General features: G+C 42.2%; 1 protein-coding gene across 3 annotated transcripts in view; it reads left to right on the top strand.

Annotated features, from left to right (window-relative positions):
- Positions 1-18653, top strand: part of zgc:110366 (uncharacterized protein LOC550476 homolog) — a 162489-nt gene that overhangs the window by 123835 nt on the left and 20001 nt on the right. For 2 of the 3 annotated variants that reach the window (XR_010975537.1, XR_010975536.1), the window contains exon 7: positions 14242-15271. Coding sequence is in view for 1 of the 3 variants with exons in the window: in XM_068037556.1 (XP_067893657.1) it covers positions 14242-14391 (150 nt within the window). In the remaining 2 variants the exon portion in view is untranslated. Of the gene's footprint in view, positions 1-14241; positions 15448-18653 lie in introns of those variants that run through there. The other variant, XM_068037556.1, reaches the window with a different exon arrangement.

Genomic DNA, 18653 nt, shown 5'->3' with positions numbered 1-18653 from the left:
GCGACGTCTCAATTCATTCCATCTTCGCTGCCTCCGGAGAATCCTCGGCATCAGGTGGCAGGATCGTATCTCCAACACAGAAGTCCTCGAGGCGGCCAGCATATACACCCTACTGAGCCAGCGGCGCTTGAGATGGCTTGGCCATGTGAGCCACATGGAACATGGCAGGATCCCCAAGGACACATTGTACAGCGAGCTCGTCACTGGTATCAGACCCACCGGTCGTCCATGTCTCCGCTTTAAAGATGTCTGCAAACGTGACATGAAGTCCTATGACATTGATCACAAGTCATGGGAGTCAGTTGCCAGTGATCGCCAGAGCTGGCGGGCAGCCATAAAGGCGGGGCTAAAGTGTGGTGAATCGAAGAGACTTAGCAGTTGGCAGGAAAAAAGATAGAAGCGCAAGGGGAGAGCCAACTGTGTAACAGCCCCGACAACCAGTTTTATCTGCAGCGCCTGTGGAAGAGTCTGTCACTCTAGAATTGGCCTTTATAGCCACTCCAAGCGCTGCTTCACAAACCACTGACCACCTCCAGGCGCTTAGCCATTGTCTCTCGAGACAAGGAGGCCAAAGAAGAGATATTAGTACCAGTGAGTTACAGAATTACTGCCACAGAATTTTAGTGTGAATGAGTGACAAAATCATTGGCATGAAATATTATTGCAAAAGAGTAACAGAATTACTGGTGCAAAGTGTTAGCAGTAGAAAATCAGAATCACTGACACAAAGCATTAATACCAAAGCGAGTATCACTGGCATCAGGATTCAAATCCGCAAAACCTATGTTATTGCACAGCCGAAGGATTTTTTTCTGTATATCTATTTGTCTTGCCGGGCAATTCATATTTCCTCATTACATAGGGAGGCACATGACAGGCTTCGAGCATCTGTTCTTGACTCAGTCGCTAGTAGGCATGGGAGAGCAGGCTTGGATGAGCTAGCGATTTTCTGTGAGGAACTGATGTTGGAATCTCCCTCCAGCTGATGGCTGGCTCACGAGATCAGGAGCTGATGTCGGGAATGATGGACACAAACCCACATCCTGCCCCCGAGTAAGGTGGGCCTCCAACAATTGCTCCACTACATCAGCCTAATTGTATTTAAAAGTTTGTCAGTCGATATCAACAAAATGATTTTGAGGCAATGTTTTGTATAAACTGCCTCAGTAAACTCACGAATGATCTTGCATGAAAATTGTTAAGCTGAACTACAGGTTAATATTTTTAATAAAATAAACTGGTGTTTGCACATAGTTTTATCTCACTGAGTTGTTAACTTTTAGAAGTAATGAAAGTCTACTAATTTCACAACACCGTATACAGCTCATAGATATTCAATTTTTCTCTTATGGGAGGATGATGTTGCACTTCTAAATGGAATGCATGATGGCCAGCATGTATCCTCGGATCTGACAAATATTGATTGTTATGTCAAAACTTTATTTACACTTGGTTTATAAAATATTCTTGAAATGTGGGTTAAACTTTTAATGGTTTATGTTTATAAGGGTTGATTGAGCAATTTTCTGCATATATAACATCAGGAAATAACACCACAGAAACATCAAATGCAAACGTGATCAGTCCTCATAAATGAGAATTTTTGACTTTTTGTGTTACAGTGGCTTGTTTAAATAGGACTTAGCTGGTGGTGGAGGGAGTGAATGTTTAAGGTGGTGGATGGGATGCTGATCAAGCAGGCTGCTTTATCCTGGATGGTGTCGAGCTTCTTGAGTGGTGCTGGAGCTGCACTCATCCAGGCCAGTGGAGAGTATTACATCACACTCCTGACTTGTGCCTTTTAGATGATACACAGGCTTTGGGGAGTCAGGAGGCGAGTTACTCACCACAGAATTCCCAGCCTCTAATCTACTCTTGTAGCTACAGTATTTATATGGCTAGTCCAGTTAAGTTTCTGGTCTATGGTTGTCAGAGAAACTTCCAAGCCGCTTTATGAAGAAGACACTGAGACTAGGATGCTTTGGTGGAGACTGTTTATTGCTTGCCACAGAGCTTACTTCTCCACTCATAACAATCTCGAGCCATTGCTGGCTGGCTCTTTATATATACACAACTGAGTACAATTAACTAATCAACACCCAACACCTGTTCACCTTATTACCTTCAACTATTTAACATTCATCAACAGAACCTGTTCGACTCTAATAGATTCCCCTCTTTTCTTTAAATTAAATGCATATATATATTATATTAATATATATAAAACTAAAAAGAGACAAAATGATGATACATTTTTCTTTATCTTATATTATACCATCAACTTTCAGCAGCACCAGCGATTAACATACAGTATATTCCCCCTTTAAGAAAAAAAACTTGTTTAAAGAATTAAAAGCGATTTTTACAGAAAAATTTCCGTGTTCTCATCATAATACAAAACGGCCCTCTTCGAGGACATCCAACAATTTCTTTGAACAAGCACCTCTCTTCGTAAAATAATCCGACAACTGATGACTTGCGTTGACCCATTTTATTTTGGAAATTTCCAACATTTCTTTTATACTTGGGAGACCAATACTCAACCTCTTCTGTGACGCTTTTTGTCGAATGGACATTGTCCCAGAGAGAATGGCTATCTATTTAGCATTCTATAGGAAAATTTTTCTCCGATGGCCCCCTATATAAGAGTTCCTTTAAAATACTCAATAAATACATACCCATATCTATCACTTCTACCAATGCAAGTGTCTCAGCAGCCAAGGTGCTTTTAACTATCCTCTTTATTTTCTTCGATTCCCAGGCTAATGGACAACATTTATCATTTCTTCCCACCAAAAATATAATGAACCCTACGGTGCTCAAATAACCATTGGGATGATTAGCGTGTGAGGCTTCACGAAAATTGACTATTTTCATTTCCTCTGGGTCAGCCACGGCTGGAAACTTGAGTGTACATTTGTCTAAACTCAATTTCTTCAATGTCTTAAAAGCAAAATACTGCAGATACTGGAAATCTGAAATAAAAACAAGAAATGCTGGAAATACTGAGCAAGTCTGGCAGCATCTGTGGAGAGAGAGAAGCAAAGTTAACGTTTCAGGTCAATGATGAAGGGTCACTGACCTGAAACATTAACTCTGCTTCTCTCTCCACAGATACTGCCAGACCTGCTGAGTATTTCCAGCATTTCTTACTTTTATTTCTTCAATGTCTTATTTGCTTTCAGCATTCCCCAACAGTAGCATGTTTCAGCATGGTGCTCAGTTCTAATATATCATAGCAAGCATCCAGTCTAGTCTGTGTGCACAACCAGTTTAATTACCCGATTTAAGCTCCTTAACTGGTCTGCTTCTTCCTTGGTTGCAGAGTCTTCCTTTTGTGAGGATCTGGCCCGATTTATTGGGATCCTATTAACATTCTCTAGGCAAGACTGTTGATTTAGGGTTACTCCCGACTTAGGCTGCCTGATGTTCAACCCTATATATTTAAAAGCTCCGGAAGCCCAATTTCCAATTTCTTTATAACTTTATCGACCTCAAATTTCTCATGCCGCAGGTCCGCCCCACAGAAAATAGTCTAGGTGCATCAAGAAAATGTCTGCTAGCTTCTCTTCACAGTACCAATAAAACGTTGCTGGATCCGCTTTTAGCCGAATACAACCAGCTTTTACTAGGACGTACCTAACTGAAAAATACCACACCCTGCATGCATCATTTAGCCCATAAACACACTTGTTTAGCTTCCATAATTTTCCCTGTATATCTGCAGCATCTTTTGGTGGCTTTAAAAATATTTCTGTTTTAAATTCCTCCCCTTGCAAAAATGTCAATGGACTTGCATTCCCATGAGTATGTTGCTAAAAGGGCTAGGCAAGTCCTCAAACCTACTTTTCCTGCTGTTGGGGAGTCTACTCTAACGTCTTGGTCGCCTATTCGTTCCTCAAATCCCTGAGCTACAAGTATGGCCTTAGCTTTATACGTACCAGCAGGAAGTACTTTCTCAGTACATATCCATCTATGCTGGTTGGCCTCTATTTGGCACCTCCGTGTATTTGCCAAACTCTGTCCAACTGTCGAGCTCTTTTTGTTTTGCATCCTTTATCAACTTACCATCTAACTTGTTAGTAGTCACTAGAACTTCTCTATCGTAAGGGCTCCTACTTGTTGTGGTGCTCCTCAGATGCCCTTTGGTCCTTGGTCTTGTGAAACCGTGTCCCTACTAGATTTCCTATCCCTTTCTGGACTGCTACTACTCGACCTGTCCCTCCTACGACCAGACTTCCTTCCACAAGTTAGTGACCTTTTCCTTGGACTATGATCATCTTCAGGCCCACTGTCTAAACCAGGGTTATCCAACCTTTTCGTGTGGGGGGCTGCATTACAATATTTGTCTTCCATGGGGGGCTGGTGGGACAATTTTGGAAATTAAAAAGTTATCTTACTATTAATCAAAACAACAACAAACGTGCATTTTTGTGAAGAAGCTTTAAATGAGAAGATTAATTTATTGACTTATTTTCTCATCACTATGTTGGACACTGATTTAGTGTGATACCTGGCATTTTTTTGATTGCACAAGTAGTCAATGTCTGCCTACACACTTGTTATAATGATGCAGAATATTACAAACATATGAATTTGGAGCAGAAGTAGGCCATTCAGCCCCTCAAGCCTGCTCCGCCATTCAATAAGATCATGGCTGATCTGTTTGTGTTTCGAATTCCACACTCCCATCTAACCCCAATAACTTTTGATTCCCTTGTCTAACAAGAATCTATCTACCTCCGCCTTAAAAATATTCAATGACCCTGCCTCCACCACCTTCTGAGGCAGCGAGTTCCAAAGTCGCATAACCCTCTGAGAGAAAAAATTTCATTTCATCTCTGTCCTAAAAGGGCGACCCCTAATTTTAAAACAGTGCCCCCTAGTTCTGGACTCACCCACAAGAGGAAACATCCTTTCCACATCCTCCTTGTCAAGACCGTTCAGGATCTTATATACTTCAATCAAGTCTCCCTTCACTCTCCTAAACTCCAGTGAAAACAAGCCCAGTCTATCCAACCTCTCCTCATAAGGCAACCTGTTCATTCCAGGTATCAATCTAGTAAACCTCCTCTGAACCGTCTCCAACACATTTACATCCTTCCATATTCTGGACAGATATCCATCCATCTGGAGTCATCTTGATCTCTCTCTGTCTCTCTCTGTCATTGTGTTCCCCCCTCTGTATTATTCCCCCCCCCCCTTTGTATTGTTCCCCCCCCCCACTCTGTTTCGCTCCTCCCCACTCTCTGTTTCGCTCCTCCCCACTCTCTGTTTCGCTCCCCCCCACTCTCTCTGTAACTCCCCCCCCCACTCTCTGTGTCGCTCCTCCCCCCCACTCTCTGTGTCGCTCCCCCCCCACTCTCTGTGTCGCTCCCCCCCCCACTCTCTGTGTCGCTCCCCCCCCCCACTCTCTGTGTCGCTCCCCCCCCCCACTCTCTGTGTTGCTCTCCCCCCCCCCACTCTCTGTGTCATCTCCGCCCAACTCTGTGTTGCTCCCCCCCAACTCTCTGTCTTGTTCTCCCTCCCCTCCCCACTCTCTGTCCTGTTCTCCCTCCCCCCCACCCCCCCATTCTCTGTCTTGTTCCCCCTCCCCCCCCCCCCCCCCACTCTCTGTCTTGTTCCCCCTCACATCTCTCTGGTCATTATCTGTGACTGACAGCGGGCTGCCTGGTTGGGATGAGGGTTGATTGGTGGTTTGCGGCGTATGTGCGCTGGGTTCAGCCACCCCTGCTGTTTTCATGCGGTTCAGGGAGTGAGCGCTGCGGGGGAGAGGGAGAGCGAGGGGCCAAGTGGAGAGCAGGAAGCAGTCCAGCACACAGACAGAGACGCGATGTGAAAGGAGCACACTGAGAGTCAAGCAGCCCTTTGACCAAGCACTGGTCCAGAGATTGGGGGAGAGGAGATAAAAGGAACAAAGAAAATTACAGCACAAGAACAGGCCCTTCGGCCCTCCAAGCCTGCGCCGACCCAGATCCTCTATCTAAACATGTCGCCTATTTTCTAAGGGTCTTTATCTCTTTGCTTCCTGCCCATTCATGTATCTGTCTAGATACATCTTAAAAGACACTATCGTGCTCGCGTCTACCACCTCCGCTGGCAATGCGTTCCAGGCACCCACCACCCTCTGCGTAAAGAACTTTCCACGCATATCCCCGCTAAACTTTTCCCCTCTCACTTTAAACTCGTGACCCCTAGTAATTGAATCCCCCACTCTTGGAAAAAGCTTCTTGCTATCCACCCTGTCTATACCTCTCATGATTTTGTACACCTCAATCAGGTCCCCCCTCAACCTCCGTCTTTCTAATGAAAATAATCCTAATCTGCTCAATCTCTCTTCATAGCTAGCGCCCTCCATACCAGGCAACATCCTGGTGAACCTCCTCTGCACCCTCTCCAAAGCATCTACATCCTTTTGGTAAAGTGGCGACCAGAACTGCACGCAGTATTCCAAATGTGGCCGAACCAAAGTCTTATACAACTGTAACATGACCTGCCAACCCTTGTACTCAATACCCCGTCCGATGAAGGAAAGCATGCCGTATGCCTTCTTGACCACTCTCTTGACCTGCGTTGCCACCTTCAGGGAACAATGGACCTGAACACCCAAATCTCGCTGTACATCAATTTTCCCCAGGACTTTTCCATTTACTGTATAGTTCACTCTTGAATTGGATCTTCCAAAATGCATCACCTCGCATTTGCCCTGATTGAACTCCATCTGCCATTTCTCTGCCCAACTCTCCAATCTATTTATATTCTGCTGTATTCTCTGACAGTCCCCTTCACTATCTGCTACTCCACCAATCTTAGTGTCGTCTGCAAACTTGCTAATCAGACCACCTATACTTTCCTCCAAATCATTTATGTATATCACAAACAACAGTGGTCCCAGCACGGATCCCTGTGGAACACCACTGGTCACACGTCTCCATTTTGAGAAACTCCCTTCCACTGCTACTCTCTGTCTCCTGTTGCCCAGCCAGTTCTTTATCCATCTAGCTAGTACACCCTGGACCCCATGCGACTTCACTTTCTCCATCAGCCTACCATGGGGAACCTTATCAAATACCTTACTGAAGTCCATGTATATGACATCTACAGCCCTTCCCTCATCAATCAACTTTGTCACTTCCTCAAAGAATTCTATTAAGTTGGTAAGACATGACCTTCCCTGCACAAAACCATGTTGCCTATCACTGATAAGCCCATTTTCTTCCAAATGGGAATAGATCCTATCCCTCAGTATCTTCTCCAGCAGCTTCCCTACCACTGACGTCAGGCTCACCGGTCGATAATTACCTGGATTTTCCCTGCTACCCTTCTTAAACAAGGGGACAACATTAGCAATTCTCCAGTCCTCCGGGACCTCACCCGTGTTTAAGGATGCTGCAAAGATATCTGTTGGGGTGGGAGAGGGAGATGGACACAGAGTGATGGGGCGAGAGAGATAATGATCACTCCTGACATATGGACATTAATCCAAATTCTCCACATTGTTACATCAAGTGTGCAAGCAGACATTGACTACTTGTGCAAGCAAAAACAATGCCAGGTATCTCACTAAATAGGGAGAAAAATGTTTTAAATTGGACTGGGTTTTGATGGCATTAGGTTGGCTATACACATTATATACAGATTAATTGCCCCCATGTCCATGGCTGAGTCAATAATTTTGTCAAATGTCCATGGTGCAACATGTTGGTGCCTATCCCTGCACTGGAGGATGTCTTCAGTATGAAGATGCGACAGGGAGATTGGTGAGGTCAAGGTCAAGTAGGTTCTTTTCCCTCTTGTTGGTTTTCTTACTAACTGCCACAGACCCAGTCTGGCACATATGTCCTTTAGAACTCAGCCAGCTTGGTCAGTGGTGGTGCTACCGAGCCACTCTTGGTGATGGATATTGAAGTCCCCCACTCAGAGTACATTCCTTGCTACCGTTGGTGCTTCTTCCAAGTGGTGTTCAACATGGAGAAATACTGATTCATCAGCTGAGGGAGGGCTGTAGGTGGTAATAAGCAGGAAGTTTCCTTTTCCATGTTTGACCTGATGCTGAGACTTCATGGGGTCTGGAGTCAATGTTGAGAACTCAGAGTCACTCCCTCCTGACTGTATATCACTATGCCGCCAGCTCTGGATGGTGATGGAGGAGTCTGAAACATTGGCTAAAAGGTATGATTTGGTGTGTATGGCTGTTGCTTGACTCGTCTATGAGACTGCTCTCCATATTTGGCACAAGTGCTCAGATGTTAATAAGGAGGTCAACTGGGCAGGGTGGCCTTTGTTGTTTCCAGTGTCTAGGTCGAGGCTGCATGGTTCATCGAGTATTCGAATTTTCTGTAGCGGTTTGATGCAACTTAATAGCTTGCTAGGCCATTTCAGATGGCAGTTAAGAGTCAACCCCATTGCTGTGGGTCTGTAATCTGATGTAGGCCAGACTGGGTAAGAACAGCTGATTTCCTTCCCTACAGGACATTAGTGAACCAGATGGATAATCCGGTAGTTTCATGATCATCATTACTGAGAGTAGCTTTTTATTCCAGATTTATTAATTAATTGAATTTAAATTTCACCAGCTGCCATGGTGAGATTTGAACTCATGTCTCTGGAGCATTAATCTGGGCCTGCGGATTACTAGTCCAGTAATTACCACAATGCTACTGTTCCCTGTTGAAACATTTTTCTCAACCTGCCTCTTGAGTGGTACAAGGCATTAGTGAGATCGCACCTGGAGTATTGCGTACAGTTTTGGTCCCCTTACTTGAGGGATGTAGTTGCATTGGAGGCAGTTCAGAGGAGGTTCACTAGATTGATTCCAGAGATGAGGGGTTTGTCTTATGAAGAGAGATTTAGCAGTTTAAGCCTTTACTCACTAGAGTTTAGAAGAATGAGAGGAGATCTAATTGAGGTAAATAAGATGATTAAGGGGATTGACAAAGTAGACTTAGAGAGGATGTTTCCTCTTGTGAGGCAATCTGGAACGAGAGGTCATAGTTTTAGGATAAGGGGTAGCAGATTTAAAACAGAGATGAGGAGAAATTACTTCTCTCAAAGGGTTGTGAGTCTGTGGAATTCACTACCCCAGAGTGCGGTGGATGCCGGGACATTGAGTAAATTCAAGGAGGAGATAGACAGATTTTTGATTAGTAATGGATTAGGGTTATGGAGAACGGGCAGGAAAGTGGAGTTGAGGCCAAAATGAGATCAGCCATGATCATATTGAATGGAGGAGCAGGCTCGAGGGGCTGAATTGCCTACTCCTACTCCTAGTTCTTATGGTCTTCTGAAAAATAGCGACACAGAACAGTCTGGAGATGATGCTATCACCTCCTTCCCTTCTTGTATATAAGTGCCTGACTTCTGCTTGGACTTTCTCCATTGTGGCCCAGGTGAGATCAGGATCTCAATGGCATATATATCATAAGTGCTGACCTATATCTTTCCATTTTCTGGCACTGGTTGATGCCAGAGATAGAAAACTTTAGTTATGAGGAGGGATTTGAGATACGGGGACTATTTCCACTAAAGCAGGTAAGGCTAAGAGGAGATTTAATACAAGTTTTTTAAAATTATCAAGCGATTTAAAAGACTAAATAGGGAAAAACTATTCCTCTGTTTAGAGAGTCAGTAACAAGGCGGTCATAAATTTATCTTTAAATAAAAAATTTAAATTCATAAATTTGAATTTAAAATGGTCACTCAAAGAGAGGAGAGGTTAGGAGACATTTCTTTACACAAAGGACATGTTGGAGCATGGAATGCTTTGCCAAAGGGAATGGTTGAGGAAAAGTGAATAAATATCTAAAGCAGGGGGAGATGCAGGGCTATTGGGAAAGACCAGGTCAATAGGTTTAGTTTTGAATTGCTCTGCCAAAGGGACAACAGAAACAAAATGGCTTGAATGACCTTCTGTGATGTAGGCCTGTATGATTCTTTGACATGAAGCGGCACTGGACTGGGAACACATTTAGTTTAGCTCGATAGAGGAACATTCTGTTTTAGATAGCCAGATGGAAGACAGTTTCCCACCCTTAAGAAATATGAGTTTATGTTGATAGACATGGTAAAATTAAAATTCAGGGCAGTGATATAACATGTTAGAGTATTAATGATGTGGAGTGATGCATGGTGGGTTCAATTTCCCATCCATCCCCCAACTAGGCTGAATTTCTGATTGCATATTTGCTACTGTGCAGATGTTGAATGGAGGCAAGGTCATTGCCAGGAAATTTCTCCCAGAGGGAAAGTGAGAAAATCAAAGGGAAGCTCATTGATGGACTATTGCAATATTTCAAACATCCGGCTGAAGATCAGCATCACCTGGACAAGTCACTCCATGTGCCTGCTCAGCAGCAGAAAGTGCATGTCCCAGTAAGAACTGTACAGGAAGAGAGGATAACTGAGAGATTTCACACCTTTAAAGGCACATCCCTTTAAAACAGACCAAAAAATTTTCTCCGAAGTGTCAGCTTTGCTGCGTGACGTTCTGGAACTTCTCAGATTCTCCCAATTTGTAATTTACAAATTTATTTCATTGCATCCTTTTCCTTGTCTGATTCTATGATATTTTAGGAATGGGCATTCCCACTTGCGATTGTTATATTTTTTCAGTCAGTTTTCCTTTAAAAAAATTAATTGCCTTCTGCTGGTTAATTATTTAATCAAATAACAGGTGGTAGAAAAAGATTGCAGCTGAGTGAGACTGAAAGCACAGTAATATCTTTCAAACAGTCAAATGGTCTATACCAGGAACACTCTGAAATCTCTGAAGGTATGACAGCTTGAAGATTTTTTCTAATTTTGAATATTGCTTAAGAAAATAAACACGCGAAGGCTTCTCTGTTCCTTTTTAAGTGAGATCTTTTACAAAAGCGTCATTTAGCTTTCCAGATGTATCGGCTCTCTGAGGTGAGCTTCCCATTTAAGCCACTGCTATTTTCATATTAAATTTTATATTTTATTCACAAACTCAAAGAGGCTACTTCTTTACTTAGTGATCTGTGTTTAATAACTTTACAATTCTATACAAACTAGTACTGACATTTTATTCACGTTAATGTACTTGTATTAGCATAACGGTAAAGAAAATAGAAATATGCGCATGTAAACCAAACCCCTAAAGATATCACTATTTTTCAATTATATCTTGTCTCGATTCACTGCTTATTCCATTGTGTAGTACAAAACATGCAGTCATTCGGATGACTACTGGTATCCTGTATCATGACTAAGACTAAAAAGGAAAGAAGCCACACCCAAGGTGTAACAAAAGAGAACACAAAGTTCACACATCTCTAAAACATAAGCTGCCAAAACAGTTGCAGCAGTCAGACAACGTCCCCCACAAGCATTAGAATTATTATAGTGCAGGGAGGAAAAATGTGATGTCTTGCACACCATATGCTTCTGGTCTGCTGTATGTTTTACATCAGTACAGATAATCAGAGTAGACGAGAAGGCTCACGGTACAGCAGCACAGTGTCAGCACCATTGCACTGTGCTATAGTATTAGGGTGTGAATCCATTTTCCATGACACTACATAGGTGGATACCTGGTCTGAGCCAAGCCATCACAGGAGATGGTGTCCGGACGCTAGATATAATCTCATGTGGAGGGTGGGCGGGGGGGAGTTTTATGCCCTTCCCTGCATCAGGTTTGGAAGTGGGGAGAGCATATAAGCGGGCAGGATGGTGGCGGGGAGGATCCCGCATCCAACCAAATTAAGTCCGGGGCGGGAAGGCCTGTGAATGGCCTTCCTGCCCTGCCGCCAGTTGAGGACTTTAAGTGGACGGTTAATGCCCAATTAAGGGCCTCATCCCACTGTCAGAATTAGCCCAGCATCGGGCCTGTCACCACACAGGGAGCACACTAAGCATGCCCTGTGCAATGCTTGCTGGCTCCCGGGTAGTGTTGGGGGGGTGGGGCCCTTATTAAAAGGCACCGAGTGCCTGATCGACGGGCCCGGCGTGGGAAGAAAGTGGAACCTGCTGAGAGGTCCATTACTGGCAGCAGCCATTGCCTCCGCAGTGGCGCTTCTCGGTTAAAGAACTGCCAGCCTCTGATTGGATGACAGCTCTCAGCAGGCGGGACTTCCGCTGCAAGAGTCCTTGATCCGGGAAAGGCTTACCGCTGTCTATTTAAGTGCCTAATTAGCACTTGATCTGGCAGACCATCCCCAGAGGAGGCGACGCAGGCTCTCGCCGGCACTTTTGCTGGTGGTCGAGACCCCCATCGCCTTGATAAAATCCCGGCCGGAGAGTCAATATGGTCCCACACTTCCAGAGACAGATTCAGACCAGTTGCATTGATGGGCTGAGAACAGATTGTGTCACTGCTCTTTCACCTACAATGGTCTGCACCATTGGGAGAGAAGAAAGTGGAAGGGAAAAGTTTTTTTTTAAATGTGCCAATCAGGAGACCTACTTTGAAAAATGCATACTTTCCATTATGGGACATAACTGAAATATTTTACCATCTGCTGAAAAGTAAATAATAGTCTAACCATCAGAATTAAGGTCCTGTCAGGCCATTTGTATTTTTGTACCAAAAGATATTGCAAGGAATTACCACATTCCATTTGTTATTTGAGCCACATATGGAGTTTCAGGTTGGCATTAGTAGAGTTTAATTCTGAAGCAATATGATGCTATAGTCAGGTCGCACTTTGAATACTGGTAAAATGCCAGTCTGCACCACTGTGTATTGGTGTGCTGCTGCTCTGTGCCACTGTATCTTTATACAAATAGTTATTTGGTAGTACAGAATTTGAGTATTGCTTAAAATAGAGACATGTTGTTGAATCTTTTCATCTTGCACTCATCAGGACAATCTGAAAGATTACCAATATAAGGGAAAACAACAACTTTATACTGTATGACAAGAGAGTGTTGATTGGTTGGCAAATGAACTCTGATTGGTGGAGGCATTGCCATGGAGAATGCACCAGTTTACTGTGGCTGACAGTTAACTACCAAGCTTTGTTTGAAATTTAAATCAGGCAGCTTGACTCTGGTCAAGGCATTGCCCTGAGGAATGAAGCAGCGAGTGGCTGTCACTTATTTTGTTCAGCTGAAACAAGCGCAATGTTTGTACATGTTCTTTCTGTCTGCAAAGAACAGGGCCCTGTGTATTAATATATGTAGCTTCCAGTACATGCAAATGTACCACACTGCAAGCCCTAATGACAACCTTAAATTGGTTGTCAGCATAATTCTTAGCACACTGAAGATTATTTAGCAAATGTTTTCCAGTCGTGCAATCACATCTAATGTTAAACACAGTGTTTTGAGTTTTGTAAGCACAGTCTGGTTGGATAGAGCCTGTACCTTGTCCTTTGCGAACAGCAGAAGGGACATTTTGTTTGATACGATCCGCCAGTCTTTGAGACATACGGCCTATATACCTAGCATCACACTGGCATTGAAATTCATATATCATATTACTCATTTGTGTGATAGGCAGGATGTCTTTTTGGCTTGACGGCAGCATTCTGTTAGTGGCGAATGCCAGTGTGATGCTAGGTATATAGACTGTCCATCCCAAAGACTTGTGCATACTGGAAGCTACATATATTAATACATAGGGCCCTGTTCTTTGCAGACAGAAATACTTTTACTCAACTCCACTTACCTGTCTTATGCCCATATCCCTTGATTCCCTTGATACACAAAAACCTATTGATCTCTGTCTTGAATATGCTCATTGACTGAGTGTTCACAGCCCTCTTGGGTAGAGAATTCCAAAAATTCACAACCCCCTAAGTGAAGAAATTTCTCCTCATCTCAGTCCTAAACAGCCAACCCATTATCCTGAGACCATGACCCTGAGTTTGAGACTCGCCAGGCAGGGGAAACAGCCTCTCAGCATCTACCCTGTTAAGTCCTCTAAGAATTTTGTGTGTTTCAATGAGATCACCTCTCATTCTTCTGAATTCCAGAGAATATAGGCCGAGTCCACTCAATATCTCCTCAAAGGACAGCCCTCTCATCCCAGGAAATCAATCTAATGAACCTTCATTGCACCTTTGGCTGTGAAGTGTTTTGAGTCCTGCTGAAGTAGTGAAATCTACTATGTAAATGCAAGTTCTTTCTTTGCATACATGCTGCATTTATATAGGGCTTTAGTGAGACCACACCTGGAGTACTGTGTAATAATAATTGCCCCTACCAAACACAATGCTATTCTGTAAACCTCCAGGATTGGGACTGTATTTTTGTGATATACTGTGATTTGTTTTACAGGTCTTTGATTTTTCACTCAGCAAAGAAGATATGAAATTTCTAAACTCACTGAAAGATACCAAAAAGCTGGCTACATTGAGATACCCTTTATGGGAGGAAGAGGAATCCCAATCAGTGCCGACTATTGTCAAAAAGGATGTCTCCCAGTAAAGTGAACATGTCCACTGAATGCTTTGAGATACTGTTTTTGTCTGTGCCTACAATGTTTTGTATAAGGACAAAATGGACACATTTACTGAGGATTTTTGTTTTCTTTGTTGCAATTCAATGCCCTAGTTGATCAGTTTTATCTTTTCCATTAAAGGAGTACTCCAGACAAGTCTCATAAGAGCCTGGTTTGTGTCCTCACCTAATGTCAAGCAATATCTACGGTTGAACTTAAAGCTTAAATTAATCCACATCTTTAATTTTAGTTTTACTTTTTACCACTGGGAATTGATGTTTATTCCATTTCAGACACTAAGCACAATACTGATTGTTTTATACTTTCCACTTTATTTCATCTTATTTTCAGTTACTGATGCAAGTAATGTCGACCAATGCTCCTGTATACAGGTGCAAGCAGAGGACAATTGCTGCATTTTCCCAATATGTGGAGTAGCCATTGAGAAATTAAATGTGAAATAAAATTAAATGTGAAATAAGAGGCACATGATCATTTTAAACTTTGGGTTAGCCAGAGATTCTGAAACAGAGCAGAGTCAGGTTCACAGAAATGATTTTCTGTGCATTTTACTTCTGGATTTCTTTTTTATTTTGCTAATTCAAAAAATCTTCCTGTGCTGCTTTCCCCCAGTTTTACTGCTTGTTTGGATCCTTGGCATTCTGGGAGCTGAATTATGCAGCAGGGCATAGAATATTTAGATCTTCCGAAACCAAGTTTGGTGTTATTTATATTTTTTCATAGGAATTTCTGGGACTTGGCTATGAGACTAGCCTGAGAGTAACTCCTGATAATATTTAATGTAACCAAGGAAATCGTCAAAAAACAGAGTGACTGTTACAATATCCTGGACTCATTACTTGAATTGTAAGTGTTTATATTTAATTAAAATGTTTATATGTACTTAACCAAATTGTAGAATAGTTGCATCTGTTATCAAATGGGTTATACTAAATATATAATAATGAATACCTGGTATGATGACAAAGCCATCGAGCGATTCAGACTTTTCCAAAGTCCAAAACTTAGTGGGGGAACAAAATAGGGGTGTGAGTTTAGCTTGAATTCTGATGTCTTTTGTTGCTATTGAAGTTCATTAGAAATGTTAACTAGTGCATTCACATCATGAGATACACCACTAAATAAATGGGGAAAAAACAGACTTCTATTTTTAAAAAACAGACTTTCATGTTAGGTTTGAATTTTAACATTTTTTGACAGTCAATTCAAAAATCCAGTCTATCTCCAGCTTCATGTGATACCAAAATACAACAGCAAAGTGAAGTTCTAAATGACAACTGTATCCTACAATAACAAATAGCCTCAACATCATTCTTAGATATATGCTATTCTTATCATAAATAACATGATCTTTTTATTTCTTTGCTAGAAGTTTCTTCTACGACAAAATCAACACACTGTTGCTAGATCATGATAGATTGTGGGGTCGATGCCTTTACACTAGAATCCCGTTTTCAGTTGTGGCATCTGAGGAAGGTGACAAGGCAGCACCATGCACCTACCACAGAAAAAGCAACTGCCAAATAATGCTAATCGGCAAACAGCTGGTTGACAGAGTTACTGGCACAAGGCCCTGAAATTGGTGTCCCGCTGATCATTGGATGCTCAAATGCTGCTTCCTACAATTTCTTTGCAGAGTCTGCAATCACCATTTTTATGTAGCACTGGAATGAGTTCCATAAAGCTTTGTGAATAAATGTTTTAAAAAAAAAAGAAAGCTGCAACTGCGCAGCAGGTCAGTCAGCATCTGAAATAGAAAGATGGCTTCACATTTTGGATAGAATCATTCATCAGAACTCCTATCAGCTATTATTTTTCCCTAATCTTTGGCCTGTAAATGAAGGGACTGTTTTTGTAACTGTGGTAAATATAAATGTGTTAGAAAGTAAAGTGGTACTGAGTGTGTATCATGCGGTTTCAAAACCTGAAACTGAACAATACGCAACTAGCGATTTGAAAATGAGCTCTACTCTGCCAGGTGTGTTGCTCACTGTTCCTGCTGCATGTATCTGTGCTCACTTAAAGTTGGATTCCATACACACAATTTTGTATTTTAGGAATCACTATGATAATCATAAGTGGGTAAGCATTGGAAACTTTCCCCTCTCTAGTGCCAGGATCCAGTGCTTGGTGTAGGAGGTATTCGGACACGACTGCTCAAAACAAAGCCCCCAATCAAAATATATGATTCTGATTGCGGTGGGAGCAACGCACTGTCAATTCAATCCCATCACTCCACAGATCGCATAACATATCACTTTAAACTTTCCAAATTAAAGAAAGCCACAGCCGAATTGAACCATCTATTAACCAACCCCCTCCCTACCCACCCCGCCACTGCCCATGAATGAGGCAAACCAAACCAAATTAATTAATTAGATCAACAAATTAACTGTTTATTACAAAAACTAAATTCTTAAACACTACTGAGATTAAATAAAACATTTAAGAATAGAAAAAATATAGAGTCCTTGCAGATTTACACTTCCCGATGATCAGTCCTCTGATTCAAAGTCCACTTGCAATCTTCCAGGGTCCGATAAGGAAAGGAAAACAGTCTAACATCCGAAGCTTCAAACTCCTCTTCTAGCGATGACCACAACAGATCAACAACTCGCAACCACTTTAAAAAGAATCAATCTGGCTTTAGAATTTTGAGGGATAAACAGTAGTCACAGATTAAATTCTTCCTTTAGTTTAAATTAATAGAGATCTCTGTTTAGTTCATGCTGGCCCAGCTGCGTCTGTCCGTTAGAACAGTGTCTCAACAAAAAGCCAGTTTAAAAGTCATTCGCAACATTGTATATCGATCCTCAGTCTCTGAATAGCTGTATCCAAGGCAACGAAGATTCACCTTCTGCAGTTGGCTGGTCCTCCCTCTCTGTACGGTTGTATCCAGGGGCAACCAAGATGCACCTTTATTCAGTAACTCCTGAGGCTTGCTTGTTTTTAAAGCAGTACTGATCCTTTGCTGTCTTAAAGACACACCGCAAATTTCCCCCCAAAAATCAGTATCATAACAGAAGTGAAATTTGTTGGTACGGTAGAGATGCTATTCTGAGTTTCAGGTTAATGTGCACTGTTGGGCATAGCATAAGGAGCTTTTCTGTGCTTCTAATTCATGTTATGCCTGATCTGAGATGGTTAATCAGGCACTATAGCTGACAGGAAAATATTTAATGGAACTAAAATTAATGCTTGTTTTTATAACTGCAGACCTGATGTTTTTAAAGTTTGGCACACACTGTGTCCTTTTTCCAATGCTTCACCAAATTGCTATTTCTAACAGTTGACAGGGTACATGCAGGAATGGCACCTTTACCATTACCTCTGTGGTTTGAAGCTCAAAACTCAAATTGCACAAGTTCAAGAGACAGAAAAGAGAAATTTTAAAAAATGAATCCCAATTTCAACAAGTTCTCACTTGTTTTATTCAAAATAATAATGTAGTCTCCGTCACCTTTCATTTGGGCCCATTAATTATATCATTACAAGGGAAATAATCCCCTGAAGAATGTGCAGGTGTGCCCATAATGAGGAATCCAGCAGGACACCTCCGTATCCCAAACACTATCTGCAGGTTTCTATGTTCAGTCTGGAAAATCTTATCCATCCAGGGGATTGACTTTTCGATCTCCTGGCTGGCTTCTTGAATTTAATTTTACATAAATTACAACTTGTCCAAAATTCTGTCATTCGCATCATATCCCTCACTAAGTTCCACTTCCCGATCTCCCCATCCCACAACTGATTGAATTCAAAATCCTTGTTCATGTTCACAATTCTCTCCACAATCTGAGCCCAACTCCTTTGCAACCTTCTCTCATCCTTTATGCCAGTCTGCACCCTCCACAATTCTGACTGGCCTCCTTTGAATTCTTCCGCTCCCTATCCGATTTTTAACCATCTTGGTCTCCCACTCTGGAAACTCTCCCTAAACACCTCCACCTTACTACATTGTCTCTTCTTCATATGCTGAATACCCTATCTCATGTGTTGGGTCCCTTGCTGTTTGTGGTATATATTAATAATTTCCACTTAAATGTGGGAGGCATGATTGGGAAATTTGCTGATGACACAAAAATTGACCGTTTAGTTGATAGTGAGGAGGATAGCCGTAGACGCGAGAAAGATATCAATGGTTTGGTTGAGTGGGCGGAAAAGTGGCAATCCAGAAAAGTGTGAGGTAATGCATTTGGGGAGGGCAAATAAAGTGAGGGAATGCACA

Source organism: Heterodontus francisci, chromosome 8 (genome assembly GCF_036365525.1).
Source record: "Heterodontus francisci isolate sHetFra1 chromosome 8, sHetFra1.hap1, whole genome shotgun sequence".
Taxonomy (NCBI): domain Eukaryota; kingdom Metazoa; phylum Chordata; class Chondrichthyes; order Heterodontiformes; family Heterodontidae; genus Heterodontus; species Heterodontus francisci.
The sequence above is the reverse complement of the archived record's forward strand: the minus strand, read 5'-3'. Positions and strand labels throughout refer to the sequence as shown.